Source organism: Piliocolobus tephrosceles, chromosome 3 (assembly GCF_002776525.5).
Source record: "Piliocolobus tephrosceles isolate RC106 chromosome 3, ASM277652v3, whole genome shotgun sequence".
Classification (NCBI taxonomy): Eukaryota; Metazoa; Chordata; class Mammalia; order Primates; family Cercopithecidae; genus Piliocolobus; species Piliocolobus tephrosceles.
In genome coordinates, this window is record NC_045436.1 from 135,721,748 (window position 1) to 135,741,611 (window position 19,864).

At 43.1% G+C, this 19,864-nt stretch overlaps 1 protein-coding gene across 2 annotated transcripts in view; it reads left to right on the plus strand.

Annotated features, from left to right (window-relative positions):
- USP46 (ubiquitin specific peptidase 46) overlaps window positions 1–19,864 on the plus strand; it is a 68,942-nt gene that overhangs the window by 10,990 nt on the left and 38,088 nt on the right. The window contains exon 2 of one of the 2 annotated variants that reach the window (XM_023183156.2): window positions 17,249–17,329. The exons of the other annotated variant lie outside the window; for it this stretch is intronic. Coding sequence (XP_023038924.1) covers window positions 17,249–17,329 — 81 coding nt within the window. The remainder of the gene's footprint in view (window positions 1–17,248; window positions 17,330–19,864) is intronic. 2 annotated transcript variants of the gene reach the window in all.

Below are 19,864 nucleotides of genomic sequence, written 5' to 3' on the forward strand. Positions count from 1 at the left end.
TACCACTTTCTTCCAGTGCCCTTCTTGTTTCCACTAGTGAAAGAGTCCATGAAACACTGTAGTAGACAGAGCCCTGAGCTAGGACTCAGAAATCCTGGGCTCTGATTGCTTTCCAGCTTTAGCGATGTTGGGCAAGTCACTGAGGCCTCTCTGGGTCTATAAAATAAGAACCACTCCTGCTGGTGAGCAGTGGCAAGAAGACGAGTGTGTGTGTTATAAACCAGCTATGGTTTTCAGTCAAGGAGAACTAGGGAACGGCTGCAGGACAAAGGGAGGAAGAAGCTATGATTTCTAACCAAAATGCCATTGGAAGACACATGCTGGTGGGGTGTGGCCAAGCTTTTGTTGTCACTAGTCAAGATACAGTGTTTTTTCCTTTTTCTGAGAATGAGGGCACGTGGTGAATAAAAGATATGTTGTCTTTGAATGAGCTTATACCACACTCTTTTGTGTCATTTGGCGCACACAGCCTTCCTAACTGAGAAATACATGAAGTAGCTAAGTGCAGTTTCTTTTTTAAATTTTTAAGTAAGGTGTCTGAATAGGTACTCTGAGTTTATGTGGCAGACATTTCAAAATGTGGACAAGGTTGTATGTTGAAAATAGACCCACTGTCCAATTCTTATCTCTGGCATCTATCAATAGTTATAGTTTCTTATGCTTCCTTTTAGAGTTACATGCATATACAAGCAAATGTGTTTATATTTCTCTCCTAGTTTTTAAAAACACAAACAGTACATAGAGTATACCCTGATCTGTCCTGATCTGCCCCTTGCTGTTTGTGTCTTGTAGGAGGGTCCGTGGGAACAGCCGCCTCATTCTTTTTTTTATCACTGCAGAGTATTCAGTTGCTTGAGTGTATTGAATTCACTGAACCAGGCCCTCACTGACTAGCAGAACATGTTGTAGGTAGTTTTCTAGTCTTTGGTTTTTACAAACAAGGCTGTAAGGAACAACTTTGTCCATATGTGGGAGTATATCTGTAGACCGAGTTCCTAAAAATGGATTTGCATTTGTAACTGGGATGGATTTTGCCAAATTGCCCTCCATCAGCAACATGTGTGACTCTGGCTGCCTGCAGCCTTGCCAAAGCAGTTTGCTACCCAGAAACCTTTTGATCTTTGCCAGTCAGGGGAAAGATGGTGTCTTAATTTGTAGTTTGCATTTCTCTTATTAGAAGTGAGCTTTAGCAGCTATTCACACATTTAGGAAAATAAACTCAATTTTATTTAAATGCCTTGCTGTTGGTAATTATTTTCAGAGTCTGCAGGGAAGGACCAGTTTTATTGTTATTTTCAGTCTGTCTCAGACCAATATATTTGTAAAATACAATAAAAAGGAATAACTAGCAAAATTGAATTAAAAAAACCCAAAAGAGAAATAAAATGCAAGCCTTAATTTTTTGTGACTAAACTTGACAGATACAAAATTACTCTATCCACTCATTTTATCTCCATGTTTTCAGTTTCTGGATGTAGCTCACCACAGAGCATTTTGAGTAGCATTGCTGTAAAGAACAACTTGCTCATATTTTTTCTCCCATTGCTACCCTATTGGGGGTGGGAGGAGAGAGCCCAGAATTTTATATTTTATATTTCTTAATCAGCACATTTCAGGATGTTTTTGTTACATTTGTTGAAAAGATCTCTGATGGTGCAATACTGACCCAGGAGGGACTGGTTCCCGAGGGCAGGGTTGCTGCATAAGTGCACTGAGGCATGTTGATGCCTGCAGTGCTCCCCATGCTGTGAGGTGGGAATGCAGGAGTTGTGATTTTCACTGATGAAGACCTTGAGCTTGGATGAGAAGATAGGAGGATGAAATCACCCTATTAATAAAATTTGCAGAGCAGGCCTATGTTAGTGCATTCTCACACTGCTATAAAGAACTACCTGAGACTGGGTAATTTATGAAGAAAAGAGGTTTAATTGACTCACAGTTCCAAAGGCTTAACAGGAAGCATGACTGGGGAGGCTTCAGGAAACTTAAAATCATGACAGAAGGTGTAGGGGAAGCAGGCACATCTTACCATGGTGGAGCAGGAGAGAGCAAGAGAGAGGGAAACGGAAAGTGCCACATACTTTCAAACAACTGGATCTTGTGAGAACTGTCATGAGAACAGCAAGGGGAAAGACCACCCCAATGATCCAGTCACCTCCCACCAGGCCCCTAGAATTGTGGGAATTACAATTCTAGATGAGATTTGGGTGGGGACACAGAGCCAAACCATATCAAGGCCTCTTTGACCTGGGATTTTGCAAGGACCTCAGCCTCCTCTGCTGCCTTTCTGGGAAGAGATGGGAAGTGTATTTCTGCATAAAGTAGGAGCTTAAGGGACACAATAATTCAGGCAGCATCTTGGTGGCTTTGTAGAAAGATTGAATTGAAAATGAGGTTCTTGCTTCTAGCTCACTGAGTTCAGTGGCATGAGTGGCTACTTCCTTGTCTTCCACCTGCAGCTAGAAAACAGACATGGTCTCAAGATTCTTTGTTCTGCTTTTGACTTGAAGTTTTAGTTTTGCATGAGGACTTCATTGTGTTATTTCTAAATATATGGAGAATAGTTTTGCCAGCCAAAGCTTCTTTCTAGATATTTTTTAACGCTCCTTGCTAGAATGACTTGGGATGGTCATGTAGTCAAGTATCCCAGGGTCAGCTTTCTTCAGTGGCAGATGTTTTGGCCTCTGTGTACAATTATTAAATGGAGTCATGTTGAGGTTTTTGTTTGTTTGTTTCTGAGATGTAGTCTCTCTCCGCCTCCCAGGCTGGAGTGCAGTGGCGTGATCTCGGCTTACTGCAACTTCTGCATCCCGGGTTCAAGCGATTCTCCTGCCTCAGCCTCCCAAATAGCTGGGATTACAGGTGCATGCCACCATGTCTGGCTAATTTTTGTTTTTGTTTTGAGATGGAGACCCTCTCTGTCCCCCAGGCTGGAGTGCAATGGCATGATGTCAGCTCACTGCAACCTCCGCCTCCTGGGTTCAAGCAATTCTCCTGCCTTAGCCTCCTTAGTAGCTTGGCTTACAGGTGCGTGCCACCATGCCCGGCTAAGTTTTTGTATTTTTAGTAGAAACGGGGTGTCACCGTGTTGGTTAGGCTGATCTCAAACTCCTGACCTTGTGATCCGCCTGCCTTGGCCTCCCAGAGTGCTGGGATTACAGGCGTGAGCCACTGCGCCTGCCCCAAGGTTTTTTTCAGTTTTTTTTTAATTCAGTATCATGTAAGATAGCGGTCCCCAAACTTTTTGGCACCAGGGACAGGTTTTGTGGAAGATAACTTTTCCACAAACCTGGGCAGGGCTGGGGATGGTTTTGGGATGAACGTTCCACCTCAGATTATCAGGCATTAGACTCTCAGAAGGAGAACGCAACCTAGATCCCTCTGCTGCGCAGTTCACAATAGGGTTCACTCTCCTGTGAGAATCTAATGCTATTGCTGATCCGACAGGAGGTACAGCTCAGGTGATAATGCCTGCTTGCCTGCTGTGCTGCCTGGTTCCTAACAGGTCACAGAACTGTTCCTGGGGGTTGGGGACCCCTGATATAAGACATAGAAGTGACACTCTGTCATGCTGTGGAATGAAAATGCCCCTTAACTGCCTTCTTGTTCATGATTGCTTTCCCTGTTAAAGCCTGGAGAGGAATGGGCTGTTGAAACAGGAACCAGTGTTGTAGAATAATGGTGTTAAGATCATAGGTTCACCACTTACCTCTGCCTTATGCTAACACTTGACCTTGGCAAGTTAGTTAACCTCATTTCCTTCAGCTATGACATAGGGATAATGAGTTCCCATCAATGATTTATTTGGCAGAGAGAGTCACATTCAGCATTGCTCAGTGGGACAGGGGCTCAGTGGTGACATGTTGCTAACTAAACAGGTCAGGCATTTGTAGCCACTCTGGGTAAGTGCCCGGTGGTTAGGTAATGTGTGACAGCCAGCAGCCAAAGTGGACATACTCAGAGACAGTTCTGGCTGTCTGCCCAAGCCTTACATCTGTAGCTAAAGAATTACTGAAAATGTGAATGAGAATATCTTCTCTCCTGGCTTGTGGTCCAGAGCTCAGACTCAGGAATGGAATTGACGTAGGTTTGAATCCCACATCTGCTCTTACTGGCTGAGTGAGCTTGGGCAGGTTCCGTACATTTTTTTCATGTGTAGAATGAGGATATTAAGAGTAATCTGCCTTGGGTTAGCAAGCAAGATTAAATGAATATGTAGATGTGAAGTTGTCTGAATGAGTGGCACCTACTGCTAACGTTCCCCCTGCTTCCCAAGTTTATTCAATGAGCAAATTTATCAAGTGCCTTCTATACACCAGACATTCTACTAGGTGCTGGCAAATGAATCATACCTAATTGCTGCCCTTATAAAGTTTATGGCCTAGTACAGGGGTTGGTAAGCTTTTCTGTAAATGTCTGGACAGTAAATGTTTTAGGCTTTGTGGGCCGTAGTGTCTGTATCACAGCTACGCAGTTCCGCTGTTAATATTGTGAAAATAGCTGCCATAAGTAAATGAATGATCATGGCTGTGTTGCAGTAAAACTTTATGTATGACAACAATTGGTATAATCTGCCCATGGGCTGTTAGTTGCAGACCTGTGGTCTAGTGGGAAGACAATTGTTAAATAATTACAATTATGATGTTACAGATTGTTCTAAGGGCTGTGGAGGAACAGACAGGATTCTATGAGTGGGAAGGGTCAGGGAAGGTAGCTTTGAAGAGTGACGTTGAAATAAATGATGAGGAGAGGCAGCTAGAGGAGGAGATGGATAGTGCTCCTGGCTGGTCTGTGGGTTCGTATCTTTTAAAGGCATAACAGATATTCTGCAACTTTCTTTGGATTAAAATAAATAATTTCTTTCCTCGGTTTAATTCATTGCCAGTTCTCTCCTTCTCCACCCCTCTCCCTGCAGTAATCTAAGAGATAAGATATGTTACCAAGAGATAAGCTATAGTCATATATTAACACATTTTGTTCTGCGTATGCACTTTCTCTCTCTCCCTTTTCCATTGTTTTTGTTATATTATTGTCAGTATCTATCCAAGTATTTAGTAGAGAAGATTGCACATTACTTCATTATTAGGTGTAAAATGGTTTACTCCCTAGAATTCAAATTCGCTTTTTGATATGGTTTTCTCTTTTAGCTTTTTAAAAGTTGACATTATTTGTTTTTATTATTTGGCTAGATAAAAGGTCCACAGTCTTTGAAATGATTTTGAAAAAAAATCTGCTTTCCTCTTGACTACATCTCATGTCTCCCCTGACTCCCGATCTCAATTTTATGTTTCCTCTAAACAGGTTGCCAGTACTCTGTAGAGATTTCACGGAAAAGGACTTGTATGTTCTCATTCTGGAAAATTTCAAGGGGTGCTTCAGAAGGAAGGGGGTTCTCCTGACAACTTCGTGACCTCTTCGGTTTCTTCACTTCTTTCAGTTCTGTGGTTCCAAGGAGACTCTGCCTCCTTGAGTGTCAATATTATGTAGTAGTTGGGGGTACACACCCTGGAGCCAGATTGTTCAAGTTCAAACCCAATTCCAGTACTTAGCAGCTGTGTGAACTTGAATAGTTCCCTGCCCTCTTAATTTTCTTATCTTTAAAATAAGGCCAGTAGCAGCATCTGCCTCAGAGTTGTTATGAGGATTAAAATGAATGAAATACAGGTAAAATCCCTAGAATGTGACTATACACAGTCTATGCTATTTATGAGTTCTCTATTATTATAAATTACATGAGAGGCATCAGTGGCCATAATTCCTCTGTGATCACACTTGAATTCTGTCAGGTGACTTCTGACTCATCCTGAGATCTTGGGCTGAATCACTTCATTTTTGCTTCACTTTCTCCATAAGACTATAGGAATGATCTTTGTTATCAGATTTCTGGAAACACTAGTCCTTTTGAAAATAGGTCCTTTATGTGCTTTGTACTTTGAAAGTATAGTTGATAAGTAGAGTAGCCTTTTGAACCATAGATCTACAAATGTGGTTTTAGCAGCAATGTTCACCTCTCCTGTCATCTACTTTAATTATGGTGTATAATTAATGACTTATTCTCTATGTACTTAGAAATCCTTACATGTTATCTTTGGCCTTTCTTGTGTCCCTTCCTTGTACAAACTTGAAAGAAAGGTTGCATGTCCTAGGACGCAGATAAATGAGCTGCCTTGGAAAGATCTTGGGCAAGTACGTTTACTTCTTTGGGCCTTCGTTTTTTAATCTGTGGCATGGTCTGGCTCTTCTCCAAGGACCCTTCCTGGTCCCTGTGTTTTTGTTTTAGGCTCTTCCATATTTCGACAGAGTTCTCATTGGTTTTTCCAGACCTTTTAATGCCATTGTTTTCATTGTTTCCTCCTTCTGGGCAAGGCCATCTTCATCCTTTACCTCCCAACCAAGGAAGAAATTCTAACTTGTTTTTCTTGTGAATTGCTTCAAAACATTTCTTTCTTTTTCCATCTTATGCATTTATAAATCATCCTTCCTGGGATTTTGTTATTGTTGTTTGTGTTTTAGTAGCACCCCTTGGTAGTCATAGAATTACTTTCAGAGGTGCTTTGAGGAGCTAAGATTATAGTCTTGTTGGAACTCGTCCCAGCTCAGATGCTATTTTTAATAAAGTTGGCTGCATTGTTTTTCAAAGGTTACCACATTTTTTACTGATGGAAATAAGAACCCTATGTTTCTTATGCTTCCAGACCCTGTGATTTAGCCCACTAGATAGGTACTTTGTTCACCATCTGGTCATATAGCAATTATTTTTCAGTGCCCCTCATTGCCTTTTGTGTCTTGTGCAGGGTGCTAGCAATAGAAGTGCAGTCTCTTGGATTTGTAACATACTTTACGATTTATACAGTGCTGATAACATTCCCAGTTTTTGCCTCATTCTCTCTGCTGCCCTGAGGAATAGTCAGACTGGATATCAGCAGCCCAACCTCTCAGCCAGGAAGCTAAGGCCACAAAGAGGTAAAGTGACTGAAATCAAAGGCATTTCATAGTGGTGAAAAAAAAATGGCCAAATACAACTCTGAGGTATTTGCCAAGGGCCTTAGGCAACTGGTCTACAGGGCATTCATTTACTAAACTTTTATTTACATTTTTTAAAATTTGTTAATTATTATTCTTTTTTTTGAGATGGAGTTTTGCTCTTGTTGCCCAGGCTGGAGTGCAATGGTGCGATCTTGGCTCATTGCAACCTCTGTCTCCCGGGTTCAAGCAATTCTCCTACCTCAGCCTCCTGAGTAGCTGGGACTACAGTCATGCGCCACCACGCCTGGCTAATTTTGTATTTTTTTTTTAAGTAGAGATGGAGTTTCTCCATGTTGGTCAGGCTGGTCTTGAACTCCCAACCTCAGGTGATCCACTTGTCTTGGCCTCCCAAACTGCTGGGATTACAGCCATGAGCCTGACCTAAAATTTTAATAAAAAATAATATATGCTAATAGTGCAAATTCAAAGAGTTAAAAAGATAATAAGAAAAGCCCGTTCTTAACCTCCTCTTCTTCTAGGCCTACTCCCCGATGCTGGGGACCACTGTTATAATCTCTCAAGTGTTCTTTCAGAAATTTCCATTAAAATGTAGATGTTGAATACAGTGGCCTGGTCTGCTTTGTTCACCTTGTGTCCCTCAGATGTAGAATAGAGCCAGGCACACCACAGGGCTCAGTGTCTGTTGATGGAATGAACCACATTTACAGTATTGTCCTATACAACACGTTGTTACTCTGTAACATGTTTTTACTTATCATTGTATCTTAGGCAAATTTTCATAGCAGTACCTGTAGGGTAACTTTACTTTTTAAATTAGCTACATGGTATTCCATCATATGAATTACTATAATTATTTAACCAATTCAAGTTCCTTTCTTTTTTCTTTTTCTTTTTTCCTGATACAAACCTTGCTGCAGGGATATGACTGCTGATTGTCCCCTCAGTATCCATTTTTCAGCCAGGCACAATGGCTCACACCAGTAATCCCAGCACTTTAGGAGGTCAAGGGGAAAGGATTGTTTGAGCCCAGGAATTTCGAGACCAGCCTGGACACATGGCAAGACCCTGACTCTACAAAAAAAAAAAAAGCCAGGCATAGTAGCACATGCCTGTAGTACCAGCTACTCTTGGGGTCGAGGTAGGAGGATCACTTGAGCCTGAGAGGTTGAGGCTGCAGTGAACCCTGTTGGCACCACTGCACTCCAGCCTGGGCGACAGAGTGAGAAGCTGTCTCAAAAAAAAAAAAAATACATTTTTCATTTCTAGAGATATTTTACCTGGTCATGGCTGCCCAGGTAAAGACCACCTTTGCCAAGCTCCCTTGCAGCTAGGTGTGGCCATATGACTAGATTAGATTCTGGCTAGCAGGATTGTGAGCAAAAGTAACTTGTGCAGCTTCCAGGAGCATCTTTGAAAGAAGAGGATCAGTCCTTTCCCATTTTTTTTTCTGCTTCCCCCTGGCAGAGGTCATTTGATGGTATGAGCTAGAGTAGCCATATTGGTTCGAAAGATAGAAACTGGCTCTTCAGGATGATAGCGCAACAAGGTAAAAGGACCCTGAGTCCTCAACACTGCAGAGCTGCTGTATCAAGCCCACACTGTGTCCTCTTGCATACTTACATAGAGAAAAATAAATTTCCATCTTGTTTAAGCCACACTTATATTATTTGAGTCTTTTTACAGCCTTTATCTCTTTTTCCACCTGTATGAAAATATAGTAGAATAAAAAAAGTCGAATTGCAGAGTTGAAGGTTGTGGTCATTTAAAACTTTGATACTACTGCTTAATTTATCTTTAAGCAGTTATCATCATCATCTCATGAAACATTCCCCATCATGTCTGTGTTCTTTTATCATGCAAACATTTACATTTCACATATTTAAGCCCTAAGTCTGTTAAGGATGCACAAAAATTCACGTTACCAATGAAAAATGCTAGCATGTGAAGTAAGAGTTTGGTTCCAAATGTCAATATCAGTGACATTCTGTATCCATGGAAACCAATTCTTAGAGTATGTGTCTATAAAAGGGAAGGGAGAATGGGGAAGTGATGAAGGGTACTGCTTATGCCTCACTGAACAGTACATAGGGAGTGCACAAACATATGTTTCCAAATTATCATACACATGGAAGCTACCCAGGCAGCCCTACCCATCCCTGTCCACGCACGCATTCATCCAGGCATCAGTTCATGCAGCAGGTATTGTGGGACTACTATGTGCTAGCCACTGAGAGCGCAGTATTGGGCAGGTCAGACACGTTCTTTGCTCCCATGAGCAATATCTATATATATTCACACAAAATTATATATATATAATTTATATATATAATTTAGGGCATTGGACAGATGTTAATAATTATATAAATAATAACTGGAATATACTAGGGAGACATACAGGATGCTATGAGTGGGAAGTGGAGCTTGGGGAGGGGTGTATTACTTTCCTATTGCTGCTGTAAAAATTACCAAAAACTTAGTAGGTTAAAAAGACACAAATATATTATCTTACAGTTCTGGAGGTCACAAGCCTTAAAATCCAGGTGCAGCAGGGCTGTACACCTTCCAGAGGCTCTAGGGGAGAGTCTATTTCCTTGCCTTTTGTACTTTGTAGAGGCTGCCTGCATCCCTTGGCTCATGGCTCCTTCGTGCCTCTTCAAGGCCAGCAGCATGGCATCTTCAGTCTCTCCGTCTGACCTCTACGTCTGTTGTCAGTCTCCCCACTGACTCTGACCTTCCTGCCTCCCTCTCTTGAAGTCACTTGTAATTACACTGGGTCTCTTGGATAATCCAGGATATCTCCCCATCCCTAGGTTCTTAATTATTTAATCATATGTGCAAGGTCCCTTTTGCCACATAAGGTAACATTGTCATGGGGTCTAGGGATTAGGGCCTGGACAACTTTGGGAGGGGCAGTATTCTCTCTGTCACAGAGGCTGACTTAACTTAGGGGTGCCAGTGTAGAATTCTCCTGGGAGCTGACCTTTAAGCTGGCCTTGCAGGATGCTGGGACACAGGCGTCTGAAGAAGCAGGGAAGGAGGAGTACTCAGATAGTAAGCAGGGGGCTTTTGAGGTACCAAAGAACAGCACGAGGGCCACTGGGACAGGGGATGGGGGCAGGAGATGAGGTTGGAGACAGCAGTGAAGCTCACTGGAGGATTTTTAGCAGAGTCATATTTTACAAGAGCACTTTTTGCAGCGTTGATGTTGGGGTTAGAGGTAGGTAAGATGGGTGGTAGAGGCCACTCAGCATGTGGTTGTCATTCAGATGAGAGATCTGGTAGTCTGACCTAGCTGGTGGCAGTAGAGTAAAAGAGAAGCACATGGGATCGAGAGATTTAATGAGGGTGAGGCAATAGGACAGTGATGGATGGGTGAAGAGCGCAGAGGACGATGTCGGCATGACCCGTAGGTTTCTGGCATGAGCCAAGAAGAGGAGGGTATTGTCCTTTTCTGAGCAGGGAAACACCAGATAAGTGAAAAATCTAGTTTTAGGTAAATTGATTTTGAGATCCTGTGAGACAAATAAGTGGACTTGCCAGTATTCATTCAGCCTGGAGCTCACAAATGAGGTTTCCAGGCTGCTGAGAAAGAGTTGGAAATGGTTGGCACATAGCAGCTGATTAAAGCCATGTGAGTGGTTCCTGCCTGGGCCTGGGAGAGGGTGGAGGGCCCCAGACAGCCCCTGGAAAAAGTCAGCCACCTAAAAGTGCCATGGAGTTTGCCACATTTGAAACTCAACAGTGATGAAGTGAGGGTAGAGCCCAGAAGGGGCTTTTTGAGGAGTGATTTGGAGATGAGGAAGTAGAGACAAGTCTTAAGATTTTATTAGGAGGCTGGGTGCGGTGGCTCATACCTGTTATCCCAGCACTTTGGGAGGCCAAAGTAGGCAGATCGCTTGGGCCCAGGAGTTTGAGACCAGCCTGGGCAACATGGCACAACTGTCTCTACAGAAAATACAAAACTTATCTAGGTGTGGGGGTTCGCACCTGTAGTCCCAGCTACTTGGAAGGCTGAGGTGGGAGGATTGCTTCAGCCTGGGAGGTCAAGGCTGCAGTGAGCCGAGATCACACCAGTGCACTGCAGTCTGGACAATAGAGTGAGACCCTGTCTCATAAAAAAGAAAAAAATGATTTTATTATGGAACGCCTGAGACATTTTGTATTAATTTACTATTACTGCTGTAACAAATTACCATTAATTTAGTGTCTTTTTTTTTTTTTTTGAGATAGAGTCTTGTTCTGTTGCCCAGGATGGAGTGCAGTGGCACCATCTCGGCTCACTGCGACCTCTGCCTCCCAGGTTTAAGTAATTCTCCTGCCTCAGCCTCCCGAGTAGCTGGGACTACAGGTGCCTGCTACACGCCTGGCTAATTTTTGTATTTTCACTAGAGACGGGGGTTTCACCATATTGGCCAGGCTGATCTTGAACTCCTGACCTTGTGATCCGCCCGCCTTGGACTCCAAAGTGCTAGGATTACGGGCTTGAGCCACCACACCTGGCCAACTTAGTGTCTTAAACAATATACATTTTTGATCTTACAGTTCTGGAGGTCAGAAGTCTGAAATGGGTCTCACCGGGCTAAAATCAAGGTGGTGCCAGACTGTGCTCTTCCAGGAGACTGAAAGGAGACCCATTTTCTTGCCTTTCCTGTTTTCCAAAGGCTTGTCTCTGGCCTCTTCCTCCATCTTCAAAGCCAGTGAGGGCGAGCTGAGACCTCACACATTGACTCACTCTGATCTCTTCTGCTTCTGTCTCTCACTTGGAAGGACCCTTGTGATTGATCCCATTGGGCCTACCTGGAGAATACAGGACAATCTCCCTATTGTAAGGTCACTGGGTTAGCAAATTAATTCCATCTACAGCCTGAATTTCCTTTTGCCATGTCAGGTCATGTATTCTCTAGTTATGGAGGTTAGGGGGGCTACTATTTTGCCTATATACATATATGTGAAAAATAAACAGAAAGCACAGTGAGCCCCTACACACCCATCACTCAACTTCAACAACATAGCTTTATCCCCCCAACCCCCACTTGTCCTCACCTCACCACCAGATTGTTTGAGACCCATCTCAGAAATCATCTGATTCATCCATAAATGTTTCAGAATAAACAGTTGTTTAAGAAAGTTTAGCTCTGAGGGGGAAGTGAGGAGGACCTGATAACTGGAGGTGATGTTTGGGGCAGTGTGGGTGTGTATATTTTTGATATGGGAGCTGGAGCATGTTTAAATGCTGATGGGAAGGATCTGATAGAGGAGGAGAGATTGCCCTTGGACAAGAGAGACCTCTCTGTCATTAGCAAGAAAGAGGCATGTAGGAAGTTGGGGGAGTCCCTGTCTAACAGTTAATGTTTTGTTTTGCTTTTTTCTGTTGAGTGGAAGGCCAGTGAGAAGGGTCAAGGGGATGGCAAGGTTTTGAGGAGCTTGGGGACCGCTGGAAATGAGCACTGTGGAGTGGAAAGTGAATGCACTGGAGAAACCCTGGAATATGGGACCTGTTGTGGGCCACTTGAAATGGGGGCATTCCAATGAATCTAGTCAGCTTGGTTGTTTGACTTTTTTTCCCTCTAGCATTGCACATTTGTCTGGGTGTATGTTCAGAGAGGAAAATGTTTGGTTTACACTGGGTTGGCTTTCTTACCAGATGGTATGGCCAAAGGGCAGGGTGAGGGCTATTTAGAAGAGCAGCTGGATCCATTATCCACAGACTCAAAGCTGAATGAGAAAGTAGAGGACTAGAGGTTCTGGAGAGATGTAGGTGTGGCTAGGACTGCGGGCTTAAAAGAAGCCAGTGGTAACATTGCCTGGAGGGTATAAGGAGGCAAAAAAAAAGAAGAGGTAGAAGCAGCCAGCTGACAGCTGAGTTTGGGTAGATTGTGGGCAGCTGCATTTGAGGATTTCAGGGTGATGACCAGATCCAGGGTGTCTATGGGAGGGGTAGCTGAAGTGGAATGGAATTTTAAAAAGTGGAGTGAAATAAAAGACAATTGAAAAATAGGACATCAAGTTGCTGCGAGAGCATGTGTGGGATGGCTCATGGGTGTTGAAATCACCTGGGATGATAAGAGTTGTAGTATAAGTGTAGGTCTTCCATGAGCTGGGGTGAGCCAAGAAGAGGGGCAACGAGGGAGCTTTACAGTGGTGGGAGTTATAGACCTCAGAAAGGGAGATGTTTTGACTGGGCGTGGTGGCTCACACCTGTAATTCTAGCACTTTGGGAGGCTGAGGCAGGTGGATCACTTGAGGTCAGGAGTTTGAGACCAGCCTGGCCAGCATGGTGAAACCCCATCTCTAGTAAAAATACAAAAATTAGCTGGGCATGGTGGCGGGTGCCTGTAATCCTAGCTACTCAGGAGGCTGAGGCAGGAGAATTTTTTTTGTTTTGTTTTGTTTTTTGAGACGAAGTCTTGCTCTTGTCAGCTAGGCCAGAGTGCAATGGCACGATCTCGGCTCACTGCAACCTCCGCCTCCTGGGTTCAAGTGATTCTCCTGCCTCAGCCTCCCGAGTAGCTGGGATTATAGGTGCCCACCACCACGCCTGGTCAATTTTTGTATTTTTAGTAGAGACAGGGTTTCAACATGTTGGCCAGGCTGGTCTCAAACTCCTGATCTCAAGCAATCTGCCCGCCTTGGCATCCCAAAGCTCTGGGATTACAGGCGTGAGCCACTGCGCCCGGCCCAAGAGAATTGTTTGAACCTGGGGGGTGGAGGTTGCAGTGAGCCAAGGTCAAGCCAGTGCACTTCAGCCTGGGGACAGAGCAAGACCGCGTCTCAAAAGAAAAAAAAAAGAAAGGGAAGTGTTTTTACAAGAGGGTGAGGGTATCATGGTCTAGAAGCAGCGCCAAGGATCAGGGCCCAGCCAACTTCTCCTCATGACCCTTCCAGACCTAAGCAACTCAACCTGAGGGGTGGTGAGGACTTGCTGACCTCAGAGTAGAGCAAGGTTTCACTGAAGGCACAGAGAGCTCACTTTGATTTTTTGCTGTGCTGTGCTGTGCTGTGCTGTGGTACACCCAGCTTCCTGCCTGAGTGGGCCAGGCCTCTGTCTCCAGCGTATTTCTCTTGAACACTGGCCCCTGGGTTGCCATCCTTTGTATGAGTCATGACCTCCACCTCCAGGTTGCCACCTCCCAAAATGGGAAAATATTAAGATAGGTAGAAAAAGCAAACCGAACCTAAGAATTTCCAAATAGCAAAAATCATGGATTAACTTGAATATGTTCCTACCTCATAAAGAAAGATTTAATGGTATCTGTCTCCATGTGCTATACTTTTATATCTGATATTCCTCCTGGGCTCTAAGCCATATATCCTAATTTTGCTTGAAAAATGGCTATGGGGGTATATTTAATATGCATTATTTACATTGATTTGTGCTTGAGATATAACTTAATTAAAAATTTTTAGTGATTTTTGTCTACACTATAAAGTCCTACCATCATTTGATATGTTATTTCAAAAATTCAGCCTTGTATATAATGTCACATTATTGTGAAGGCAGTGACTAATGAAAAAACATGGAAACTATCCTAGACACAAATGATCCTTGAACTCTAAGTCTCAGATGACAGGTAAAGGGAGTTATTAGTTTGGTGCAACAGTATTAAGGACCTAGGAAACAAGTGGAATTTGAAGGATGTTATGATGAGGGGAAGCTGTGTACCATTTCTACTGTAGTTCTGTGGTCTGAGGAGGGTCATTTTGCATTTAGTGTTTACTTAGGGACAAGTGGCCATTTTGACTGGTTCTCAGTTATGTTTTGGTCATTTCTTTCTGCGAGAGGAGATGGCAGTTGTGAGTCCAGAATAAATAATAACAGCAGATCAGTTTTTAAAAATGAAACTTCCTTCCTTCCTTCTTTCGTTTTCTTTTTCCTTTTCTTTTTCCTTTCCCCTTTTCCTTTCCTTTCCTTTCCTTCTTTTCTTTTCTTTTCTTTCTTCTTTTTTGAGACAGGGTATCACTCTGTTGCCCAGGCTGGAATGCAATAGTGCCATCACAGCTCACTGTAGCCTCTACCTCCCCAGGCTCAGATGATCCTTCCACGTCAGCCTCTTGAGTAGCTGGAACTACAGGTTTGTGCCACCACGTCCCGCTAAATTTTGTATCTTTTGTAGAGACAGGGTTTCACCATGTTGCCCAGGCTGGTCTCGAACCACTGGGGCTCAAGGGATCCGCCCACCTTGGCCTCCCAAATTGCTGGAATTACAGGTGTGGGCCACCATGTCCAGCCAAAACTTTTTTCTTATTCATTTAAAAATACCTGTCTCTCAAGTCTTGACTTTCTGTGAGCTGTTAGTCTTCCATGATGGCCTGCGAAGGTAGACAGAGCCTTCTCTAGAATGATGATAGAGTCCATGGTACAAATGGAGTCTTATTTTACCTGCTTCCCAAACTACTTACCATATTGGACTGAACTTGGGTCACTTTTCCTAATCCTAGAAGACTCATTCAGGTCTTGTGAAGTGATGATAATCATTTGCCAGTAACTGACCCTTAATGGGACTCAACAAAAGGTTTAATATTAGAATTGCTCTGTACAGCATTTGCTTATGATTGTGGACTCTCAAGTCTGCCTCTTGGGTTCAAGTCCTAGCTCTACCACTTACAATGGACCTTAGGTGAATTCTTAAATGCTTTTGAGTCTTAAGTTCCTTGTCCGTGCAATGGGGATAGTAATAGTACTTACCTCACAGGATTGTTGTGAGCATAAATAGCACAGTCCGTGGCACATGGAAGGTGTACCCAGTAGCTGTTATCATGTCGGATTGTCATGTGGCTTACCAATTTGATGCATTTGGGAAAGGTTAGGTTTTAACTTGTATTTCTTCACTATTTACAATATTCTTTGGACATTTGCCTTCTCAGTAAGGCCTTCCCTGACCACTCTATTTAAAGGTACAGGCTGGGTGTTGTGGCTCACACCTATAATCTCAGCACTTTGGGAGGATGAGGTGGGAGGATTGCTTGAGGCCAAGAGTTTGAGACCAGCCTGGACAACATAATGAGACCGTGTCTCTACCAAAAATAAAAAAAATTAGCTGGTCATGGTGGTGTGCACATGTAGTCCCAGCTACTTGGGAGGCTGAGGTAGGAGGATCACTTAAGCCCAGGAATTTGAGGTTATAGTAAGCCATAATCCACTGCCCTCTAGCCTGGGTGATAGAGTAACAACCTGTCTCAAAAAATAAAATAAAAAAATAAAAGTGCTGCTATCCACCCTCTACAGCTTGCATACCTCTCCCCCATCCTTACTCCTTGTCTTCCCCATCCCCATTTCCTACTTTATTTTTCTCCATTACAGTATTTTCCTCCCTCCCTCCCTCCCTCCCTCCCTCCATCTCCCTTCCCCTTCCCCTTCCCCTTCCCTTTCCCCTTCCCATTCCCCTTCTCCTTCCCTTCCAGTGGAGTCTCATTCTGTACCCAGGCTGGAGTGCAGTGGCACAATCTTGGCTCACTGCAACCTCCAGCCTCTGGGTTCAAGCAGTTCTTATGTCTCAGCCTCCTGAGTAGCTGGGATTACAGATGCCTGCCACCACACCTGGCTAATTTTTGTATTTTTAGTAGAGATGCGATTTTACCATGTTGGCTGGGCTGGTTTCGAACTCCTGACCTCAAGTGATCCGTTCGCCTCGGCCTCCCAAAGTGCTAGGATTACAGGCGTGAGACACTGCACCCAGCCCCTGCACTATTATTTTTAAATAAACTCTCCAACACACTTTTCCTTTCAGTCTGTCTTCATCTGCTAAAATGCGAACTCCATGAGAGCAGGCATCGTGTGTTTAGTTCACTGTTCTGTTATCCATGCCCAGACCTAGAGAACAGTGTCTGGCTTAGTGGGTGTTCAGTAAATCTTTATTAAAATGAAGACATTGACTTTGATAGTGGTAATGTGATTCTGTATGCCATCAAATATTACAAAAGCTGCTGTAGCTGTTTGAAATGCCCATGTTCCTTATTCAGAAGTTCTTGGCGATTGTTTGTTCATTTGCCTATCTCAAACTTTCTTTTCTAATTGGAAGAAAATTGAAGTCAAGTAGATTAGGTTTGAGGGGATGAATAAGTTCAATGAGGAGAAGAATAAGGCTGACATTATTAACTGCTCTCCTCCTTTACTTCTGACACATTTTCCTTCAGCGCAAACATCACCAAATATCATGTTGACCGGGGGAGATGCTTGTCTCAATAGTAGACTCTTCTAAGTATGATTTTACTTTTCATCTATTTTACATGCAACAGAACTTTTGCTATTTTTCTCTTTTAGGGCACCAATGCCTCTGCTCTGGAAAAAGACATTGGTCCAGAGCAGTTTCCAATCAATGAACACTATTTCGGATTGGTCAATGTAAGTATGTAAAATGTTTTATTTTCATCAAATGTTTTAGGGTATATGAAGCAACTCCACTCTAAGTGCATTTTCATCACTACCAATTTTTAAATGATTGGTTATGCCCCTTAGTAGAATGCCAACGTTGGGGAGGAGGCAACTTAACCTATTTTTGAAAGTATGAGTTGTCCCAGCAAAAAACATTTAATTATTGCAATTTGGGTCAAATTTACATTCCCACCCCCCCATGCTTTAAGGAATTTCCTTTGCACACATAACTTTCATAATAACTTCATTAGTCTTTGTAGCCAAATCTGTTTTTTTTTGTTCTGTTTTGAGGCAGAGTCTTGCTCTGTCATCCAGGGTGGAGTGCAGTGGCGCAATCTCAGCTCACTGCAACCTCCACCTCCTACCTCAGCCTCCCGAGTAGCTGGGATTACAGGCGTGCGCTACCATGCCTGGCTGATTTTTTAGTAGAGACGGAGTTTTGCCATGTTGGCCAGGCTGGTCTCGAGCTCCGGACTTCAGATGATCTACCCGCTTTGGCCTCCCAAAGTGCGGGGATTATAGGCGTGAGCCACTGCACCAGGCACCCAAATCTGCTTTTATATGTTCTCCCTGTGTCCTCTGGATGAACTGTTTAGCCAGTCTTTCTTTAAGTTTGCATCAGTACAACCAGCGTTTTAAAAACGTTACCAGCACATTGCCAGTGTCTTTCTTTAACAGTGTAAGTTGGTGGTGTACCTGAAGCAGGACAGGTTGGGAGGGAAAACTGGGACCATTTTATCTCAGAAATTCCTGGCCTCATTTTTTTTGTGCTCAGCAGTAACCTCCTTTGTAGAAGGCTGGACCCAGCAGCTCTGCTTCCTTGGTAGGTTGATGATAACGGAGTATTAACACGGTAGAGGTGGTGTGCCTCTATCCTCATGAGCTTTCTTCCTCACTTGATCCTTTTTCTCTGTGATATAGGTGTTAAGTGACATCAAATACTAACTCATAAACAATTGGTTTTCTGAATAATTATGCTGAACGTAGTCTGTCAGTGCCCAGGTGTGGTAAATAGTAATTTCCACTGGGAAAGCTGGAAATATTCTCTGCAAGTAAGTGCTGCCCATGACATAATAGGAATAACATTGGCTTTAATGTAATACAGACTTCGGTTTGAATTCTGCCTGTGCTACTCCCTAGCTTGTGTGATCTTGGGCAATTACTTGCTTTCTCTGAGCCTCCATTTCCCCATCTGTAAAATGGGGGTCATAATGGCTTCTACCCTTTGGGTGATAATGAAGGGTAAATGAGAGCGCCTATTTAAAACCCTGACATGAAGCTGAGACATACTGTGGACACTCGGTAAATGTTAGTTCCTTTCCCTTCCCAGGAGTTATCCACTGAATTGGGGCCAAGTGTTACTGAATGGTGTCTGGGGAAAGGTGAGATACTGAATAGAAGAGAAAAGAATGGAAGGAGGGAAGCTAAGTCCTGGAATATAGGGCATTGTGTTGGTGAAATACTGACTTAAAATTTTAAAACAAACTTTTTAGCCATTGTGCACAAGCCTCTGCTTAGCCCTGTGAAGTGAGTTATTCAAGGCATGGGAATTCTGCCCTGGCTAAGAAAAATAACAAATGCAGATTGTGGAGAGGGGGGGAAAAAAAAAGAAAGAAAGAATTAAGGCCATTTCCTAGTTTGTGTAAGGATTGTGGGATCTGTGTTTATTAATAGCTTCATTTATGTTCCCTTTGAATGGTAATTTATGAAAGTTCCAGCGTCTCTGTACAAAGAGGTTTGTCTCCTGTTACATAATTGTGTCAAAGTAGATTAAAATATAAAAATAGGAAGTCTTCTATCTTAGCATACGTAGAAATGTCATGTTAAGTATGGCAGAGCATCTGTCTCGCTCTTGGCTAAACGACACACAAGCCAACAACCAGTTTTGAGAAGGTGTTCGTGTTCTATTTCAATCCTACATAGCATTTTGTAATCTGTTATTAATCTTGTTAGTTATTTCCTTAGAATTCTTTTCTTTAAATTTCATTGTACACGAAAAATTCTAAAGTGATAGTCTCAGCTGTGTTCTTCTACAGAGGTGGTCTTACAGTCAGTTGAAAATCAGTGAGACGTTTTCCCTCTTTAATAATAATCTCAGTATCCATGCTTTGTGAGAGGTATAAAATGTTACTGGGTGGGCCCTAATGTGATTGCAGGCTAGGAACTTGGGTAATATGGTATTGGCACAATTGCTGTCTTGGCAGAGGCAAGATCAAGGGCCATTTGGAAGTCCAGAGGGTGGGAAGCTGGGAGAGTGACATGAGGCAGCATATTTTTGCCTGCGTTCCTCGGGGTTAAGTGAGGAAATGTGGTCTGAGCCAGTGGGCAGGAGCCCTGGAATATTGAAAAATGAAAACCAGCCCCCGTTCAGTTCAGGCTGTTTCAGCCGAGCAAGTGGTTCCTAATTACTGGATTTCTCTTTGATTCAGATTTTTATTTTCCCTGTCGTGGGAGTTTTGATGTGTTGCAATGTGCATCTTTTATTTAGCCAGCTGCTTTCCTGAG